Below are 21,382 nucleotides of genomic sequence, written 5' to 3'. Positions count from 1 at the left end.
ACTGACCTGTAGTAGAATGAGTGTCATGTGGTACTGTGACTGACTGACCTGTAGTAGGATGTGTGTCATGTTTTACTGTGACTGATTGACCTGTAGTAGCATGAGTGTTGTGTAGTACTGTGACTGACCTGTAGTAGGATGAGTGACCTGTGGTACTGTGACTGACGGACCTGTAGTAGGATGAGTGTGGTGTGGTACTGCGACTGACTGACTGACCTGTAGTAGGATGAGTGTCATGTGGTACTGTGACTGACTGACCTGTAGTAGGATGCGTGTCATGTTTTACTGTGACTGATTGACCTGTAGTAGCATGAGTGTTGTGTGGTACTGTGACTGACCTGTAGAAGGATGAGTGTCGTGTGGTACTATGACTGACTGTCCAGTAGTAGGATGAGTGTCGTGTGGTACTGTGACTGACCTGTAGTAGGATGAGTGTCGTGTGGTACTGTGACTGACTGTCCAGTAGTAGGATGAGTGTCGTGTGGTACTGTGACTGACCTGACATGTAGTAGGATGAGTGTCGTGTGGTACTGTGACTGACCTGTAGTAGGATGAGTGTCGTGTGGTACTGTGACTGACCTGTAGTAGGATGAGTGTCGTGTAGTACTGTGACTGACCTGTAGTAGGATGAGTGGTACTGTGACTGACATTTAGTAGGTACTGTGACTGACTGACCTGTAGTAGGATGAGTGTCGTGTGGTACTGCGACTGACCTGTAGTATAATGAGTGTCGTGTGGTACTGTGACTGACCTGTAGTAGGATGAGTGTGTGGTACTGTGACTGACCTGTAGGTAGAATGAGTACTGTAGACTGTGACTGACCTGTAGTAGGATGAGTGTCGTATGGTACTGTTACTGACTGACTGTCTTGTAGTAGGATGAGTGTTGTGTGGTACTGTGACTGACCTGTAGAAGGATGAGTGTCGTGTGGTACTGTGACGGACCTGTTGTAGGATGAGTGTCGTGTGGTACTGTGACTGACCTGTAGTAGAATGAGTGTCATGTGGTACTGTGACTGACCTGTAGTAGAATGGGTGTCGTGTGGTACTGTGACTGACTGAATGACTGTCTTGTAGTAGGATGAGTGTCGAGTACTGTGACTGACCTGTAGTAGGATGAGTGTACGTATGGTACTGTTACTGACCTGTAGTAGGATGAGTGTCGTGTGGTACTGTGATTGACATGTAGTAGGATGAGTGTCGTGTGGTACTGTGACTGACCTGTAGTAGGATGAGTGTTGTGTGGAACTGTGACTGACTGACCTGTAGTTGGATGAGTGTTGTGTAGTACTGTGACTGAACAGTAGTAGGATGAGTTTCGTGTGGTACTGTGACTGACTGACCTGTAGTAGGATGAGTGTCATGTGGTACTGTGACTGACCTGTAGTAGGATGAGTGTCATGTAGTACTGTGACTGACCTGTAGTGGGATGAGTGTCGTGTGGTACTGCGACTGACCTGTCGTAGGTTGAGTGTCATGTAGTACTGGTGACTGACTGACCTGTAGTAGGATGCGTGTCACGTGGTACTGTGACTGACTGACCTGTAGTAGGATGTGTGTCATGTTTTACTGTGACTGATTGACCTGTAGTAGCATGAGTGTTGTGTAGTACTGTGACTGACCTGTAGTAGGTTGATTGTCATGTGGTACTGTGACTGACTGACCTGTAGTAGGATGAGTGTCGTATGGTACTGTGACTGACCTGTAGAAGGATGAGTGTCATGTGGTACTGTGACTGACTGAACTGTAGTAGGATGAGTGTCGTATGGTACTGTGACTGACCTGTAGAAGGATGAGTGTCATGTGGTACTGTGACTGAACTGTAGTAGGATGAGTGTCGTATGGTACTGTGACTGAACTGTAGTAGGATGAGTGTCGTATGGTACTGTGACTGACCTGTAGAAGGATGAGTGTCGTGTGGTACTGTGACTGACCTGTAGTAGGGTGAGTGTGGTGTGGTACTGCGACTGACCTGTAGTAGGGTGAGTGTGGTGTGGTACTGCGACTGACCTGTAGTAGGATGAGTGTCGTGTAGTACTGTGACTGACCTGTAGTAGGATGAGTGTCGTGTGGTACTGCGACTGACCTGTAGTAGAATGGGTGTCGTGTGGTACTGTGACTGACTGACTAACTTGTAGTAGGATGAGTGTCATGTAGTACTGTGAATGACCTGTAGTAGGACGAGTGTCGTGTGGGACTGTGAATGACCTTTAGTAGGATGAGTGCCGTATGGTACTGTTACTGACCTGTAGTAGGGTGAGTGTCGTGTGGAACTGGGACTGACTGACATGTAGTAGGATGAGTGTCGCGTGGGACTGTGAATGACCTGTAGTAGGACGAGTGTCGTGTGGGACTGTGAATGACCTGTAGTAGGATGAGTGTCGTGTGGTACTGTGACTGACCTGTAGTAGGATGAATGTCGTGTGGAACTGTGACTGACTGAGCTGTAGTAGGATAAGCGTCATGTAGTACTGTGACTGACCTGTAGTAGGATGAGTGTCGTGTGGTACTGTGACTGACGTGTAGTAGGATGAGTGTCGTGTGGTACTGTGACTGACCTGTAGTAGGATGAATGTCGTGTGGTACTATGACTGACTGTCCAGTAGTAGGATGAGTGTCGTGTAGTACTGTGACTGACCTGTAGTAGGATGAGTGTCGTGTGGTACTGCGACTGACCTGTAGTAGAATGAGTGTCATGTTTTACTGTGACTGATTGACCTGTAGTAGCATGAGTGTTGTGTAGTACTGTGACTGACCTGTAGTAGGATGAGTGTCGTGTGGTACTGTGACTGACGGACCTGTAGTAGGATGAGTGTGGTGTGGTACTGCGACTGACCTGTAGCAGGTTGAGTGTCATGTGGTACTGTGACTGACTGACTGACCTGTAGTAGGATGAGTGTCATGTGGTACTGTGACTGACTGACCTGTAGTAGGATGCGTGTCATGTTTTACTGTGACTGATTGACCTGTAGTAGCATGAGTGTTGTGTGGTACTGTGACTGACCTGTAGAAGGATGAGTGTCGTGTGGTACTGTGACGGACCTGTTGTAGGATGAGTGTCATGTAGTACTGTGACTGACCTGTAGTAGGGTGAGTGTCGGGTGGTACTGTGACTGACCTGTAGTAGGATGAGAATCATGTAGTACTGTGACTGACCTGTAGTAGGATGAGTGTCGTGTGTTACTGCGAATGACTGACCTGTAGAAGGATGAGTGTCGTGTGGTACTGCGACCGACTGACCTGTAGTAGGACGAGTGTCATGTGTGACTGTGAATGACCTGCAGTAGGATGAGTGGTATGTGGTACTGTGACTAACCTGTAGAAGGATGAGTGTCGTGTGGTACTGTGACTGACTGACCTGTAGTAGGACGAGTGTCATGTGGGACTGTGAATGACCTGTAGTAGGATGAGTGTTGTGTGGTACTGTGACTGACCTGTAGTAGGATGAGTGTCGTGTGGCACTGTGACTGACATGTAGTAGGACGAGTGTCGTGTGGGACTGTGAATGACCTTTAGTAGGATGAGTGCCGTATGGTACTGTTACTGACCTGTAGTAGGGTGAGTGTCGTGTGGAACTGGGACTGACTGACATGTAGTAGGATGAGTGTCGTGTGGGACTGTGAATGACCTGTAGTAGGATGAGTGTCGTGTGGGACTGTGAATGACCTGTAGTAGGATGAGTGGTATGTGGTACTGTGACTAACCTGTAGAAGGATGAGTGTCGTGTGGTACTGTGACTGACTGACCTGTAGTAGGACGAGTGTCATGTGGGACTGTGAATGACCTGTAGTAGGATGAGTGCCATGTGGTACTGTGACTGTCCTGTAGTAGGATGAATGTCGTGTGGTACTATGACTGACTGTCCAGTAGTAGGATGAGTGTCGTGTAGTACTGTGACTGACCTGTAGTAGGATGAGTGTCGTGTGGTACTGCGACTGACCTGTAGTAGAATGAGTGTCATGTGGTACTGTGACTGACTGACCTGTAGTAGGATGTGTGTCATGTTTTACTGTGACTGATTGACCTGTAGTAGCATGAGTGTTGTGTAGTACTGTGACTGACCTGTAGTAGGATGAGTGTCGTGTGGTACTGTGACTGACGGACCTGTAGTAGGATGAGTGTGGTGTGGTACTGCGACTGACTGACTGACCTGTAGTAGGATGAGTGTCATGTGGTACTGTGACTGACTGACCTGTAGTAGGATGCGTGTCATGTTTTACTGTGACTGATTGACCTGTAGTAGCATGAGTGTTGTGTGGTACTGTGACTGACCTGTAGAAGGATGAGTGTCGTGTGGTACTATGACTGACTGTCCAGTAGTAGGATGAGTGTCGTGTGGTACTGTGACTGACCTGTAGTAGGATGAGTGTCGTGTGGTACTATGACTGACTGTCCAGTAGTAGGATGAGTGTCGTGTGGTACTGTGACTGACCTGTAGTAGGATGAGTGTCGTGTGGTACTGTGACTGACCTGTAGTAGGATGAGTGTCGTGTGGTACTGTGACTGACCTGTAGTAGGATGAGTGTCGTGTAGTACTGTGACTGACCTGTAGTAGGATGAGTGTCGTGTGGTACTGTGACTGACATTTAGTAGGATGAGTGTCGTGTAGTACTGCGACTGACCTGTAGTAGGATGAGTGTCGTGTGGTACTGCGACTGACCTGTAGTATAATGAGTGTCGTGTGGTACTGTGACTGACCTGTAGTAGAATGAGTGTCATGTGGTACTGTGACTGACCTGTAGTAGAATGAGTGTCGTGTAGTACTGTGACTGACCTGTAGTAGGATGAGTGCCGTATGGTACTGTTACTGACCTGTAGTAGGATGAGTGTCGTGTGGTACTGTGATTGACATGTAGTAGGATGAGTGTCGTGTGGTACTGTGACTGACCTGTAGTAGGATGAGTGTCGTGTGGAACTGTGACTGACTGACCTGTAGTTGGATGAGTGTTGTGTAGTACTGTGACTGAACAGTAGTAGGATGAGTTTCGTGTGGTACTGTGACTGACCTGTAGTAGGATGAGTGTCGTGTGGAACTGTGACTGACTGACCTGTAGTTGGATGAGTGTTGTGTAGTACTGTGACTGAACAGTAGTAGGATGAGTTTCGTGTGGTACTGTGACTGACTGACCTGTAGTAGGATGAGTGTCATGTGGTACTGTGACTGACCTGTAGTAGGATGAGTGTCATGTAGTACTGTGACTGACCTGTAGTGGGATGAGTGTCGTGTGGTACTGCGACTGACCTGTCGTAGGTTGAGTGTCATGTAGTACTGGTGACTGACTGACCTGTAGTAGGATGCGTGTCACGTGGTACTGTGACTGACTGACCTGTAGTAGGATGTGTGTCATGTTTTACTGTGACTGATTGACCTGTAGTAGCATGAGTGTTGTGTAGTACTGTGACTGACCTGTAGTAGGTTGATTGTCATGTGGTACTGTGACTGACTGACCTGTAGTAGGATGAGTGTCGTATGGTACTGTGACTGATCTGTAGAAGGATGAGTGTCATGTGGTACTGTGACTGAACTGTAGTAGGATGAGTGTCGTATGGTACTGTGACTGAACTGTAGTAGGATGAGTGTCGTATGGTACTGTGACTGACCTGAAGAAGGATGAGTGTCGTGTGGTACTGTGACTGACCTGTAGTAGGGTGAGTGTGGTGTGGTACTGCGACTGACCTGTAGTAGGGTGAGTGTGGTGTGGTACTGCGACTGAGCTGTAGTAGGATGAGTGTCTTGTGGTACTGTGAATGACCTGTAGTAGGACGAGTGTCGTGTGGGACTGTGAATGACCTTTAGTAGGATGAGTGTCGTATGGTACTGTTACTGACCTGTAGTAGGGTGAGTGTCGTGTGGAACTGGGACTGACTGACATGTAGTAGGATGAGTGTCGCGTGGGACTGTGAATGACCTGTAGTAGGATGAGTGTCGTGTGGTACTGCGACTGACCTGTAGTAGAATGGGTGTCGTGTGGTACTGTGACTGACTGACTAACTTGTAGTAGGATGAGTGTCATGTAGTACTGTGAATGACCTGTAGTAGGACGAGTGTCGTGTGGGACTGTGAATGACCTGTAGTAGGATGAGTGTCGTGTGGTACTGTGACTGACCTGTAGTAGGATGAATGTCGTGTGGAACTGTGACTGACTGAGCTGTAGTAGGATAAGCGTCATGTAGTACTGTGACTGACCTGTAGTAGGATGAGTGTCGTGTGGTACTGTGACTGACGTGTAGTAGGATGAGTGTCGTGTGGTACTGTGACTGACCTGTAGTAGGATGAATGTCGTGTGGTACTATGACTGACTGTCCAGTAGTAGGATGAGTGTCGTGTAGTACTGTGACTGACCTGTAGTAGGATGAGTGTCGTGTGGTACTGCGACTGACCTGTAGTAGAATGAGTGTCATGTGGTACTGTGACTGACTGACCTGTAGTAGGATGTGTGTCATGTTTTACTGTGACTGATTGACCTGTAGTAGCATGAGTGTTGTGTAGTACTGTGACTGACCTGTAGTAGGATGAGTGTCGTGTGGTACTATGACTGACTGTCCAGTAGTAGGATGAGTGTCGTGTGGTACTGTGACTGACCTGTAGTAGGATGAGTGTCGTGTGGTACTGTGACTGACCTGTAGTAGGATGAGTGTCGTGTGGTACTGTGACTGACCTGTAGTAGGATGAGTGTCGTGTAGTACTGTGACTGACCTGTAGTAGGATGAGTGTCGTGTGGTACTGTGACTGACATGTAGTAGGATGAGTGTCGTGTGGTACTGTGACTGACATTTAGTAGGATGAGTGTCGTGTAGTACTGCGACTGACCTGTAGTAGGATGAGTGTCGTGTGGTACTGCGACTGACCTGTAGTAGAATGAGTGTCGTGTGGTACTGTGACTGACCTGTAGTAGGATGAGAATCATGTAGTACTGTGACTGACCTGTAGTAGGATGAGTGTCGTGTGTTACTGCGAATGACTGACCTGTAGAAGGATGAGTGTCGTGTGGTACTGCGACCGACTGACCTGTAGTAGGACGAGTGTCATGTGGGACTGTGAATGACCTGTAGTAGGATGAGTGTTGTGTGGTACTGTGACTGACCTGTAGTAGGATGAGTGTCGTGTGGCACTGTGACTGACATGTAGTAGGACGAGTGTCGTGTGGGACTGTGAATGACCTTTAGTAGGATGAGTGCCGTATGGTACTGTTACTGTCCTGTAGTAGGGTGAGTGTCGTGTGGAACTGGGACTGACTGACATGTAGTAGGATGAGTGTCGCGTGGGACTGTGAATGACCTGTAGTAGGATGAGTGTCGTGTGGGACTGTGAATGACCTGTAGTAGGATGAGTGGTATGTGGTACTGTGACTAACCTGTAGAAGGATGAGTGTCGTGTGGTACTGTGACTGACTGACCTGTAGTAGGACGAGTGTCATGTGGGACTGTGAATGACCTGTAGTAGGATGAGTGCCATGTGGTACTGTGACTGTCCTGTAGTAGGATGAATGTCGTGTGGTACTATGACTGACTGTCCAGTAGTAGGATGAGTGTCGTGTAGTACTGTGACTGACCTGTAGTAGGATGAGTGTCGTGTGGTACTGCGACTGACCTGTAGTAGAATGAGTGTCATGTGGTACTGTGACTGACTGACCTGTAGTAGGATGTGTGTCATGTTTTACTGTGACTGATTGACCTGTAGTAGCATGAGTGTTGTGTAGTACTGTGACTGACCTGTAGTAGGATGAGTGTCGTGTGGTACTGTGACTGACTGTCCAGTAGTAGGATGAGTGTGGTGTGGTACTGTGACTGACCTGTAGTAGGATGAGTGTCGTGGTGGTACTGTGACTGACCTGTAGTAGGATGAGTGTCGTGTGGTACTGTGACTGACCTGTAGTAGGATGAGTGTCGTGTAGTACTGTGACTGACTGACCTGTAGTAGGATGAGTGTCGTGTGGTACTGTGACTGACATGTAGTAGGATGAGTGTCGTGTGGTACTGTGACTGACATTTAGTAGGATGAGTGTCGTGTAGTACTGCGACTGACCTGTAGTAGGATGAGTGTCGTGTGGTACTGTACTATGACTGACTGACCTGTAGTAGATGAGTGTAGTGTGGTACTGTGACTGACCTGTAGTATGATGACTGTGACTGACCTGTAGTAGGATGAGTGTCGTGTGGTACTGTGACTGACCTGTAGTAGGATGAGTGTCGTGTACTGGTACTGTGACTGACCTGTAGTAGGATGATGAGTACTGTGACTGACCTGTAGTAGGATGAGTGTCGTGTGGTACTGTGACTGACATGTAGTAGGATGATGTGGTACTGTGACTGACCTTTAGTAGGATGAGTGTCGTGTAGTACTGACTGACCTGTAGTAGGATGAGTGTCGTGTGGTACTGCGACTGACCTGTAGTAGAATGAGTGTCGTGTGGTACTGTGACTGACCTGTAGTAGAATGAGTGTCGTGTAGTACTGTGACTGACCTGTAGTAGGATGAGTGCCGTATGGTACTGTTACTGACCTGTAGTAGGATGAGTGTCGTGTGGTACTGTGACTGACCTGTAGTAGGATGAGTGTCGTGTGGAACTGTGACTGACTGACCTGTAGTTGGATGAGTGTTGTGTAGTACTGTGACTGAACAGTAGTAGGATGAGTTTCGTGTGGTACTGTGACTGACTGACCTGTAGTAGGATGAGTGTCATGTGGTACTGTGACTGACCTGTAGTAGGATGAGTGTCATGTAGTACTGTGACTGACCTGTAGTGGGATGAGTGTCGTGTGGTACTGCGACTGACCTGTCGTAGGTTGAGTGTCATGTAGTACTGGTGACTGACTGACCTGTAGTAGGATGCGTGTCACGTGGTACTGTGACTGACTGACCTGTAGTAGGATGTGTGTCATGTTTTACTGTGACTGATTGACCTGTAGTAGCATGAGTGTTGTGTAGTACTGTGACTGACCTGTAGTAGGTTGATTGTCATGTGGTACTGTGACTGACTGACCTGTAGTAGGATGAGTGTCGTATGGTACTGTGACTGACCTGTAGAAGGATGAGTGTCATGTGGTACTGTGACTGAACTGTAGTAGGATGAGTGTCGTATGGTACTGTGACTGACTGAACTGTAGTAGGATGAGTGTCGTATGGTACTGTGACTGACCTGAAGAAGGATGAGTGTCGTGTGGTACTGTGACTGACCTGTAGTAGGGTGAGTGTGGTGTGGTACTGCGACTGACCTGTAGTAGGGTGAGTGTGGTGTGGTACTGCGACTGAGCTGTAGTAGGATGAGTGTCTTGTGGTACTGTGACTGAGCTGTAGTAGGATAAGCGTCATGTAGTACTGTGACTGACCAGTAGTAGGATGAGTGTCGTGTGGTACTGTGACTGACCTGTAGTAGGATGAGTGTCGTGTAGTACTGTGACTGACCTGTAGTAGGATGAGTGTCGTGTGGTACTGCGACTGACCTGTAGTAGAATGGGTGTCGTGTGGTACTGTGACTGACTGACTAACTTGTAGTAGGATGAGTGTCATGTAGTACTGTGAATGACCTGTAGTAGGACGAGTGTCGTGTGGGACTGTGAATGACCTTTAGTAGGATGAGTGCCGTATGGTACTGTTACTGACCTGTAGTAGGGTGAGTGTCGTGTGGAACTGGGACTGACTGACATGTAGTAGGATGAGTGTCGCGTGGGACTGTGAATGACCTGTAGTAGGATGAGTGTCGTGTGGTACTGCGACTGACCTGTAGTAGAATGGGTGTCGTGTGGTACTGTGACTGACTGACTAACTTGTAGTAGGATGAGTGTCATGTAGTACTGTGAATGACCTGTAGTAGGACGAGTGTCGTGTGGGACTGTGAATGACCTGTAGTAGGATGAGTGTCGTGTGGTACTGTGACTGACCTGTAGTAGGATGAATGTCGTGTGGAACTGTGACTGACTGAGCTGTAGTAGGATAAGCGTCATGTAGTACTGTGACTGACCTGTAGTAGGATGAGTGTCGTGTGGTACTGTGACTGACGTGTAGTAGGATGAGTGTCGTGTGGTACTGTGACTGACCTGTAGTAGGATGAATGTCGTGTGGTACTATGACTGACTGTCCAGTAGTAGGATGAGTGTCGTGTAGTACTGTGACTGACCTGTAGTAGGATGAGTGTCGTGTGGTACTGCGACTGACCTGTAGTAGAATGAGTGTCATGTGGTACTGTGACTGACTGACCTGTAGTAGGATGTGTGTCATGTTTTACTGTGACTGATTGACCTGTAGTAGCATGAGTGTTGTGTAGTACTGTGACTGACCTGTAGTAGGATGAGTGTCGTGTGGTACTATGACTGACTGTCCAGTAGTAGGATGAGTGTCGTGTGGTACTGTGACTGACCTGTAGTAGGATGAGTGTCGTGTGGTACTGTGACTGACCTGTAGTAGGATGAGTGTCGTGTGGTACTGTGACTGACCTGTAGTAGGATGAGTGTCGTGTAGGTACTGTGACTGACCTGTAGTAGGATGAGTGTCGTGTGGTACTGTGACTGACATGTAGTAGGATGAGTGTCGTGTGGTACTGTGACTGACATTTAGTAGGATGAGTGTCGTGTAGTACTGCGACTGACCTGTAGTAGGATGAGTGTCGTGTGGTACTGCGACTGACCTGTAGTAGAATGAGTGTCGTGTGGTACTGTGACTGACCTGTAGTAGAATGAGTGTCATGTGGTACTGTGACTGACCTGTAGTAGAATGAGTGTAGTACTGTGACTGACCTGTAGTAGGATGAGTGCCGTATGGTACTGTTACTGACCTGTAGTAGGATGAGTGTCGTGTGGTACTGTGATTGACATGTAGTAGGATGAGTGTCGTGTGGTACTGTGACTGACCTGTAGTAGGATGAGTGTCGTGTGGAACTGTGACTGACTGACCTGTAGTTGGATGAGTGTTGTGTAGTACTGTGACTGAACAGTAGTAGGATGAGTTTCGTGTGGTACTGTGACTGACCTGTAGTAGGATGAGTGTCATGTAGTACTGTGACTGACCTGTAGTGGGATGAGTGTCGTGTGGTACTGCGACTGACCTGTCGTATGTTGAGTGTCATGTAGTACTGGTGACTGACTGACCTGTAGTAGGATGCGTGTCACGTGGTACTGTGACTGACTGACCTGTAGTAGGATGTGTGTCATGTTTTACTGTGACTGATTGACCTGTAGTAGCATGAGTGTCATGTGGTACTGTGACTGACTGACCTGTAGTAGGATGTGTGTCATGTTTTACTGTGACTGATTGACCTGTAGTAGCATGAGTGTTGTGTAGTACTGTGACTGACCTGTAGTAGGTTGATTGTCATGTGGTACTGTGACTGACTGACCTGTAGTAGGATGAGTGTCGTATGGTACTGTGACTGACCTGTAGAAGGATGAGTGTCATGTGGTACTGTGACTGAACTGTAGTAGGATGAGTGTCGTATGGTACTGTGACTGAACTGTAGTAGGATGAGTGTCGTATGGTACTGTGACTGACCTGAAGAAGGATGAGTGTCGTGTGGTACTGTGACTGACCTGTAGTAGGGTGAGTGTGGTGTGGTACTGCGACTGAGCTGTAGTAGGATGAGTGTCTTGTGGTACTGTGACTGAGCTGTAGTAGGATAAGCGTCATGTAGTACTGTGAATGACCTGTAGTAGGACGAGTGTCGTGTGGGACTGTGAATGACATTTTGTAGGATGAGTGCCGTATGGTACTGTTACTGACCTGTAGTAGGGTGAGTGTCGTGTGGAACTGGGACTGACTGACATGTAGTAGGATGAGTGTCGCGTGGGACTGTGAATGACCTGTAGTAGGACGAGTGTCGTGTGGGACTGTGAATGACCTGTAGTAGGATGAGTGTCGTGTGGTACTGTGACTGACCTGTAGTAGGATGAATGTCGTGTGGAACTGTGACTGACTGAGCTGTAGTAGGATAAGCGTCATGTAGTACTGTGACTGACCTGTAGTAGGATGAGTGTCGTGTGGTACTGTGACTGACGTGTAGTAGGATGAGTGTCGTGTGGTACTGTGACTGACCTGTAGTAGGATGAATGTCGTGTGGTACTATGACTGACTGTCCAGTAGTAGGATGAGTGTCGTGTAGTACTGTGACTGACCTGTAGTAGGATGAGTGTCGTGTGGTACTGCGACTGACCTGTAGTAGAATGAGTGTCATGTGGTACTGTGACTGACTGACCTGTAGTAGGATGTGTGTCATGTTTTACTGTGACTGATTGACCTGTAGTAGCATGAGTGTTGTGTAGTACTGTGACTGACCTGTAGTAGGATGAGTGTCGTGTGGTACTGTGACTGACGGACCTGTAGTAGGATGAGTGTGGTGTGGTACTGCGACTGACCTGTAGCAGGTTGAGTGTCATGTGGTACTGTGACTGACTGACTGACCTGTAGTAGGATGAGTGTCATGTGGTACTGTGACTGACTGACCTGTAGTAGGATGCGTGTCATGTTTTACTGTGACTGATTGACCTGTAGTAGCATGAGTGTTGTGTGGTACTGTGACTGACCTGTAGAAGGATGAGTGTCGTGTGGTACTGTGACGGACCTGTTGTAGGATGAGTGTCATGTAGTACTGTGACTGACCTGTAGTAGGGTGAGTGTCGGGTGGTACTGTGACTGACCTGTAGTAGGATGAGAATCATGTAGTACTGTGACTGACCTGTAGTAGGATGAGTGTCGTGTGTTACTGCGAATGACTGACCTGTAGAAGGATGAGTGTCGTGTGGTACTGCGACTGACTGACCTGTAGTAGGACGAGTGTCATGTGTGACTGTGAATGACCTGCAGTAGGATGAGTGGTATGTGGTACTGTGACTAACCTGTAGAAGGATGAGTGTCGTGTGGTACTGTGACTGACTGACCTGTAGTAGGATGAGTGTTGTGTGGTACTGTGACTGACCTGTAGTAGGATGAGTGTCGTGTGGCACTGTGACTTACATGTAGTAGGACGAGTGTCGTGTGGGACTGTGAATGACCTTTAGTAGGATGAGTGCCGTATGGTACTGTTACTGACCTGTAGTAGGGTGAGTGTCGTGTGGAACTGGGACTGACTGACATGTAGTAGGATGAGTGTCGCGTGGGACTGTGAATGACCTGTAGTAGGATGAGTGTCGTGTGGGACTGTGAATGACCTGTAGTAGGATGAGTGGTATGTGGTACTGTGACTAACCTGTAGAAGGATGAGTGTCGTGTGGTACTGTGACTGACTGACCTGTAGTAGGACGAGTGTCATGTGGGACTGTGAATGACCTGTAGTAGGATGAGTGCCATGTGGTACTGTGACTGTCCTCTAGTAGGATGAATGTCGTGTGGTACTATGACTGACTGTCCAGTAGTAGGATGAGTGTCGTGTAGTACTGTGACTGACCTGTAGTAGGATGAGTGTCGTGTGGTACTGCGACTGACCTGTAGTAGAATGAGTGTCATGTGGTACTGTGACTGACTGACCTGTAGTAGGATGTGTGTCATGTTTTACTGTGACTGATTGACCTGTAGTAGCATGAGTGTTGTGTAGTACTGTGACTGACCTGTAGTAGAATGAGTGTCGTGTAGTACTGTGACTGACCTGTAGTAGGATGAGTGCCGTATGGTACTGTTACTGACCTGTAGTAGGATGAGTGTCGTGTGGTACTGTGATTGACATGTAGTAGGATGAGTGTCGTGTGGTACTGTGACTGACCTGTAGTAGGATGAGTGTCGTGGGGAACTGTGACTGACTGACCTGTAGTTGGATGAGTGTTGTGTAGTACTGTGACTGAACAGTAGTAGGATGAGTTTCGTGTGGTACTGTGACTGACTGACCTGTAGTAGGATGAGTGTCATGTGGTACTGTGACTGACCTGTAGTAGGATGAGTGTCATGTAGTACTGTGACTGACCTGTAGTGGGATGAGTGTCGTGTGGTACTGCGACTGACCTGTCGTAGGTTGAGTGTCATGTAGTACTGGTGACTGACTGACCTGTAGTAGGATGCGTGTCACGTGGTACTGTGACTGACTGACCTGTAGTAGGATGTGTGTCATGTTTTACTGTGACTGATTGACCTGTAGTAGCATGAGTGTTGTGTAGTACTGTGACTGACCTGTAGTAGGTTGATTGTCATGTGGTACTGTGACTGACTGACCTGTAGTAGGATGAGTGTCGTATGGTACTGTGACTGACCTGTAGAAGGATGAGTGTCATGTGGTACTGTGACTGAACTGTAGTAGGATGAGTGTCGTATGGTACTGTGACTGAACTGTAGTAGGATGAGTGTCGTATGGTACTGTGACTGACCTGAAGAAGGATGAGTGTCGTGTGGTACTGTGACTGACCTGTAGTAGGGTGAGTGTGGTGTGGTACTGCGACTGACCTGTAGTAGGGTGAGTGTGGTGTGGTACTGCGACTGAGCTGTAGTAGGATGAGTGTCTTGTGGTACTGTGACTGAGCTGTAGTAGGATAAGCGTCATGTAGTACTGTGACTGACCAGTAGTAGGATGAGTGTCGTGTGGTACTGTGACTGACCTGTAGTAGGATGAGTGTCGTGTAGTACTGTGACTGACCTGTAGTAGGATGAGTGTCGTGTGGTACTGCGACTGACCTGTAGTAGAATGGGTGTCGTGTGGTACTGTGACTGACTGACTAACTTGTAGTAGGATGAGTGTCATGTAGTACTGTGAATGACCTGTAGTAGGACGAGTGTCGTGTGGGACTGTGAATGACCTGTAGTAGGATGAGTGTCGTGTGGTACTGTGACTGACCTGTAGTAGGATGAATGTCGTGTGGAACTGTGACTGACTGAGCTGTAGTAGGATAAGCGTCATGTAGTACTGTGACTGACCTGTAGTAGGATGAGTGTCGTGTGGTACTGTGACTGACGTGTAGTAGGATGAGTGTCGTGTGGTACTGTGACTGACCTGTAGTAGGATGAATGTCGTGTGGTACTATGACTGACTGTCCAGTAGTAGGATGAGTGTCGTGTAGTACTGTGACTGACCTGTAGTAGGATGAGTGTCGTGTGGTACTGCGACTGACCTGTAGTAGAATGAGTGTCATGTGGTACTGTGACTGACTGACCTGTAGTAGGATGTGTGTCATGTTTTACTGTGACTGATTGACCTGTAGTAGCATGAGTGTTGTGTAGTACTGTGACTGACCTGTAGTAGGATGAGTGTCGTGTGGTACTGTGACTGACGGACCTGTAGTAGGATGAGTGTGGTGTGGTACTGCGACTGACCTGTAGCAGGTTGAGTGTCATGTGGTACTGTGACTGACTGACTGACCTGTAGTAGGATGAGTGTCATGTGGTACTGTGACTGACTGACCTGTAGTAGGATGCGTGTCATGTTTTACTGTGACTGATTGACCTGTAGTAGCATGAGTGTTGTGTGGTACTGTGACTGACCTGTAGAAGGATGAGTGTCGTGTGGTACTGTGACGGACCTGTTGTAGGATGAGTGTCATGTAGTACTGTGACTGACCTGTAGTAGGGTGAGTGTCGGGTGGTACTGTGACTGACCTGTAGTAGGGTGAGTGTCGGGTGGTACTGTGACTGACCTGTAGTAGGATGAGTGTTGTGTGGTACTGTGACTGACCTGTAGTAGGATGAGAATCATGTAGTACTGTGACTGACCTGTAGTAGGATGAGTGTCGTGTGTTACTGCGAATGACTGACCTGTAGAAGGATGAGTGTCGTGTGGTACTGCGACCGACTGACCTGTAGTAGGACGAGTGTCATGTGTGACTGTGAATGACCTGCAGTAGGATGAGTGGTATGTGGTACTGTGACTAACCTGTAGAAGGATGAGTGTCGTGTGGTACTGTGACTGACTGACCTGTAGTAGGACGAGTGTCATGTGGGACTGTGAATGACCTGTAGTAGGATGAGTGTCGTGTGGTACTGTGACTGACGGACCTGTAGTAGGATGAGTGTGGTGTGGTACTGCGACTGACCTGTAGCAGGTTGAGTGTCGTGTGGTACTGCGACTGACCTGTCGTAGGTTGAGTGTCATGTAGTACTGTGACTGACTGACCTGTAGTAGGATGTGTGTCATGTTTTACTGTGACTGACGGACCTGTAGTAGGACGAGTGTCATGTGTGACTGTGAATGACCTGCAGTAGGATGAGTGTCATGTGGGATTGTGACTAACCTGTAGAAGGATGAGTGTCGTGTGGTACTGTGACTGACTGACCTGTAGAAGGATGAGTGTCGTGTGGTACTGTGACTGACTGACCTGTAGTAGGACGAGTGTCATGTGGGACTGTGAATGACCTGCAGTAGGATGAGTGTCGTGTGGTACTGTGACTGACCTGTAGAAGGATGAGTGTGGTGTGGTACTGGGACTGACCTGTAGCAGGTTGAGTGTCGTTTGGTACTGCGACTGACCTGTCGTAGGTTGAGTGTCATGTAGTACTGTGACTGACTGACCTGTAGTAGGATGCGTGTCACGTGGTACTGTGACTGACTGACCTGTAGTAGGATGTGTGTCATGTTTTACTGTGACTGATTGACCTGTAGTAGCATGAGTGTTGTGTAGTACTGTGACTGACCTGTAGTAGGTTGAGTGTCATGTGGTACTGTGACTGACTGACCTGTAGTAGGATGAGTGTCATGTGGTAATGTGACTGACTAACCTGTAGTAGGATGCGTGTCATGTTTTACTGTGACTGATTGACCTGTAGTAGCATGAGTGTTGTGTGGTACTGTGACTGACCTGTAGAAGGATGAGTGTCGTGTGGTACTGTGACGGACCTGTTGTAGGATGAGTGTCATGTAGTACTGTGACTGACCTGTAGTAGGGTGAGTGTCGGGTGGTACTGTGACTGACCTGTAGTAGGGTGAGTGTCGGGTGGTACTGTGACTGACCTGTAGTAGGATGAGTGTCGTGTGGTACAGTGACTGACTGACCTGTAGTAGGATGAGTGTCGAGATGGTACTGTGACTGACTGACCTGTAGTAGGATGAGAATCATGTAGTACTGTGACTGACCTGTAGTAGGATGAGTGTCGTGTGTTACTGCAAATGACTGACCTGTAGAAGGATGAGTGTCGTGTGGTACTGCGACCGACTGACCTGTAGTAGGACGAGTGTGGTGTGGTACTGCCACTGACCTGTAGAAGGTTGAGTGTCGTGTGGTACTGTGACTGACCTGTAGTAGGATCAGTTTCGTTGGATACTGTGACTGACCTGTAGTAGAACGCGTGTCCTGTGGTACTGTGACTGACCTGTAGAAGGATGAGTGTCGTGTGGTACTGTGACTGACTGACCTGTAGTAGAATGAGTGTGGTGTGGTACTGCGACTGACCTGTAGAAGGTTGAGTGTCGTGTGGTACTGTGACTGACCTGTAGTAGGATGAATGTCGTGTGGAACTGTGACTGAGCTGTAGTAGGATAAGCGTCATGTAGTACTGTGACTGACCAGTAGTAGGATGAGTGTCGTGTGGTACTGTGACTGACCTGTAGTAGGATGAGTGTCGTGTAGTACTGTGACTGACCTGTAGTAGGATGAGTGTCGTGTGGTACTGCGACTGACCTGTAGTAGAATGGGTGTCGTGTGGTACTGTGACTGACTGACTAACTTGTAGTAGGATGAGTGTCATGTAGTACTGTGAATGACCTGTAGTAGGACGAGTGTCGTGTGGGACTGTGAATGACCTTCAGTAGGATGAGTGCCTGTTACTGACCTGTAGTAGAATGGGTGTCGTGTGGTACTGTGACTGACTGACTAACTTGTAGTAGGATGAGTGTCATGTAGTACTGTGAATGACCTGTAGTAGGACGAGTGTCGTGTGGGACTGTGAATGACCTTCAGTAGGATGAGTGCCGTATGGTACTGTTACTGACCTGTAGTAGGGGAGTGTCTGGTGGAACTGGGACTGAATGACCTGTAGTAGGATGAGTGTCGTGTGGGACTGTGAATGACCTGTAGTAGGATGAGTGTCGTGTGGTACTATGACTGACATGTAGTAGGATGAGTGTCGTGTGGTACTGTGACTGACTGAGCTGTAGTAGGATAAGCGTCATGTAGTACTGTGACTGACCTGTAGTAGGATGAGTGTCGTGTGGTACTATGACTGACTGTCCAGTAGTAGGATGAGTGTCGTGTGGTACTGTGACAGACGGACCTGTAGTAGGATGAGTGTCGTGTGGTACTGTGACTGACGTACCTGTAGTAGGATGAGTGTCGTGTGGTACTGTGACTGACCTGTAGTAGGATGTGTGTCATGTAGTACTGTGACTGACCTGTAGTAGGATGAGTGTCGTGTGGTACTGTGACTGACATGTAGTAGGATGAGTGTCGTGTAGTACTGTGACTGACATGTAGTAGGATGAGTGTCGTGTGGTACTGTGACTGACCTGTAGTAGGATGAATGTCGTGTGGAACTGTGACTGACTGTCCAGTAGTAGGATGAGTGTCGTGTGGTACTGTGACTGACCTGTAGTAGGATGAGTGTCGTGTGGTACTATGACTGACTGTCCAGTAGTAGGATGAGTGTCGTGTAGTACTGTGACTGACCTGTAGTAGGGTGAGTGTCGGGTGGTACTGTGACTGACCTGTAGTAGGGTGAGTGTCGGGTGGTACTGTGACTGACCTGTAGTAGGATGAGTGTTGTGTGGTACTGTGACTGACCTGTAGTAGGATGAGAATCATGTAGTACTGTGACTGACCTGTAGTAGGATGAGTGTCGTGTGTTACTGCGAATGACTGACCTGTAGAAGGATGAGTGTCGTGTGGTACTGTGACTGACCTGTAGTAGGATGAGTGTCATGTGTGACTGTGAATGACCTGTAGTAGGATGAGTGGTATGTGGTACTGTGACTAACCTGTAGAAGGATGAGTGTCGTGTGGTACTGTGACTGACTGACCTGTAGTACTGAGTGTCATGTGGGACTGTGAATGACCTGTAGTAGGATGAGTGTCGTGTGGTACTGTGACTGACGGACTGTAGTAGGATGAGTGTGGTGTGGTACTGTGACTGACCTGTAGCAGGATGAGTGTCGTGTGGTACTGCGACTGACCTGTCGTAGGTTGAGTGTCATGTAGTACTGTGACTGACTGACCTGTAGTAGGATGTGTGTCATGTTTTACTGTGACTGACGGACCTGTAGTAGGACGAGTGTCATGTGTGACTGTGAATGACCTGCAGTAGGATGAGTGTCATGTGGGATTGTGACTAACCTGTAGAAGGATGAGTGTCGTGTGGTACTGTGACTGACTGACCTGTAGAAGGATGAGTGTCGTGTGGTACTGTGACTGACTGACCTGTAGTAGAATGAGTGTGGTGTGGTACTGCGACTGACCTGTAGAAGGATGAGTGTCGTGTGGTACTGTGACTGACCTGTAGTAGGATGAGTGTCGTGTGGTACTGTGACTGAGCTGTAGTAGGATGAGCGTCATGTAGTACTGTGACTGACCAGTAGTAGGATGAGTGTCGTGTGGTACTGTGACTGACCTGTAGTAGGATGAGTGTCGTGTAGTACTGTGACTGACCTGTAGTAGAACGCGTGTCCTGTGGTACTGTGACTGACCTGTAGAAGGATGAGTGTCGTGTGGTACTGTGACTGACTGACCTGTAGTAGAATGAGTGTGGTGTGGTACTGCGACTGACCTGTAGAAGGTTGAGTGTCGTGTGGTACTGTGACTGACCTGTAGTAGGATGAATGTCGTGTGGAACTGTGACTGAGCTGTAGTAGGATAAGCGTCATGTAGTACTGTGACTGACCAGTAGTAGGATGAGTGTCGTGTGGTACTGTGACTGACCTGTAGTAGGATGAGTGTCGTGTAGTACTGTGACTGACCTGTAGTAGGATGAGTGTCGTGTGGTACTGCGACTGACCTGTAGTAGAATGGGTGTCGTGTGGTACTGTGACTGACTGACTAACTTGTAGTAGGATGAGTGTCATGTAGTACTGTGAATGACCTGTAGTAGGACTGTGAGTGTGTAGTAGGATGTGGGACTGTGAATGACCTTCAGTAGGATGAGTGCCTGTTACTGACCTGTAGTAGAATGGGTGTCGTGTGGTACTGTGACTGACTGACTAACTTGTAGTAGGATGAGTGTCATGTAGTACTGTGAATGACCTGTAGTAGGACGAGTGTCGTGTGGGACTGTGAATGACCTTCAGTAGGATGAGTGCCGTATGGTACTGTTACTGACCTGTAGTAGGGGAGTGTCTGGTGGAACTGGGACTGAATGACCTGTAGTAGGACGAGTGTCGTGTGGGACTGTGATGACCTGTAGTAGGATGAGTGTCGTGTGGTACTATGACTGACATGTAGTAGGATGAGTGTCGTGTGGTACTGTGACTGACTGAGCTGTAGTAGGATGAATGTCATGTGGTACTGTGACTGACTGTCCAGTAGGATGAGTGTCGTGTGGTACTGTGACTGACTGTCCAGTAGTAGGATGAGTGTCGTGTGGTACTGTGACAGACGGACCTGTAGTAGGATGAGTGTCATGTGGTACTGTGACTGACTGACCTGTAGTAGGATGAGTGTCATGTGGTACTGTGACTGACCTGTAGTAGGATGAGTGTCATGTAGTACTGTGACTGACCTGTAGTAGGATGAGTGTCGTGTGGTACTGTGACTGACATGTAGTAGGATGAGTGTCGTGTGGTACTGTGACTGACCTGTAGTAGGATGAGTGTCGTGTGGTACTGTGACTGACCTGTAGTAGGATGAATGTCGTGTGGAACTGTGACTGACTGTGAGTAGTAGGATGAGTGTCGTGTGGTACTGTGACTGACCTGTAGTAGGATGAGTGTCGTGTGGTACTGTGACTGACTGTGTAGTAGGATGAGTGTCGTGTAGTACTGTGACTGACCTGTAGTAGGGTGAGTGTCGGGTGGTACTGTGACTGACCTGTAGTAGGGTGAGTGTCGGGTGGTACTGTGACTGACCTGTAGTAGGATGAGTGTTGTGTGGTACTGTGACTGACCTGTAGTAGGATGAGAATCATGTAGTACTGTGACTGACCTGTAGTAGGATGAGTGTCGTGTGTTACTGCGAATGACTGACCTGTAGAAGGATGAGTGTCGTGTGGTACTGCGACCGACTGACCTGTAGTAGGACGAGTGTCATGTGTGACTGTGAATGACCTGCAGTAGGATGAGTGGTATGTGGTACTGTGACTAACCTGTAGAAGGATGAGTGTCGTGTGGTACTGTGACTGACTGACCTGTAGTAGGACGAGTGTCATGTGGGACTGTGAATGACCTGTAGTAGGATGAGTGTCGTGTGGTACTGTGACTGACGGACCTGTAGTAGGATGAGTGTGGTGTGGTACTGCGACTGACCTGTAGCAGGTTGAGTGTCGTGTGGTACTGCGACTGACCTGTCGTAGGTTGAGTGTCATGTAGTACTGTGACTGACTGACCTGTAGTAGGATGTGTGTC

The 21,382-nt window shown here is 48.2% G+C and overlaps 1 protein-coding gene across 1 annotated transcript in view; it reads right to left on the bottom strand.

Annotated features, from left to right (window-relative positions):
• LOC124017282 (peregrin-like) overlaps positions 1-19,690 on the bottom strand; it is a 35,330-nt gene extending 15,640 nt beyond the window's left edge. Inside the window, exons 1-2 of the mRNA XM_046332558.1 lie at positions 19,632-19,690; positions 18,966-19,016 (exon numbers count right to left, since the gene is read on the bottom strand). Of these exons, the coding sequence (XP_046188514.1) occupies positions 18,966-19,016; positions 19,632-19,690 (110 nt within the window). The remainder of the gene's footprint in view (positions 1-18,965; positions 19,017-19,631) is intronic.
• Between the last annotated feature and the right edge of the window lie 1,692 nt (positions 19,691-21,382).

This window comes from Oncorhynchus gorbuscha, linkage group LG03, assembly GCF_021184085.1.
Source record: "Oncorhynchus gorbuscha isolate QuinsamMale2020 ecotype Even-year linkage group LG03, OgorEven_v1.0, whole genome shotgun sequence".
Lineage (NCBI taxonomy): Eukaryota > Metazoa > Chordata > Actinopteri > Salmoniformes > Salmonidae > Oncorhynchus > Oncorhynchus gorbuscha.
The sequence above is the reverse complement of the archived record's forward strand: the minus strand, read 5'-3'. Positions and strand labels throughout refer to the sequence as shown.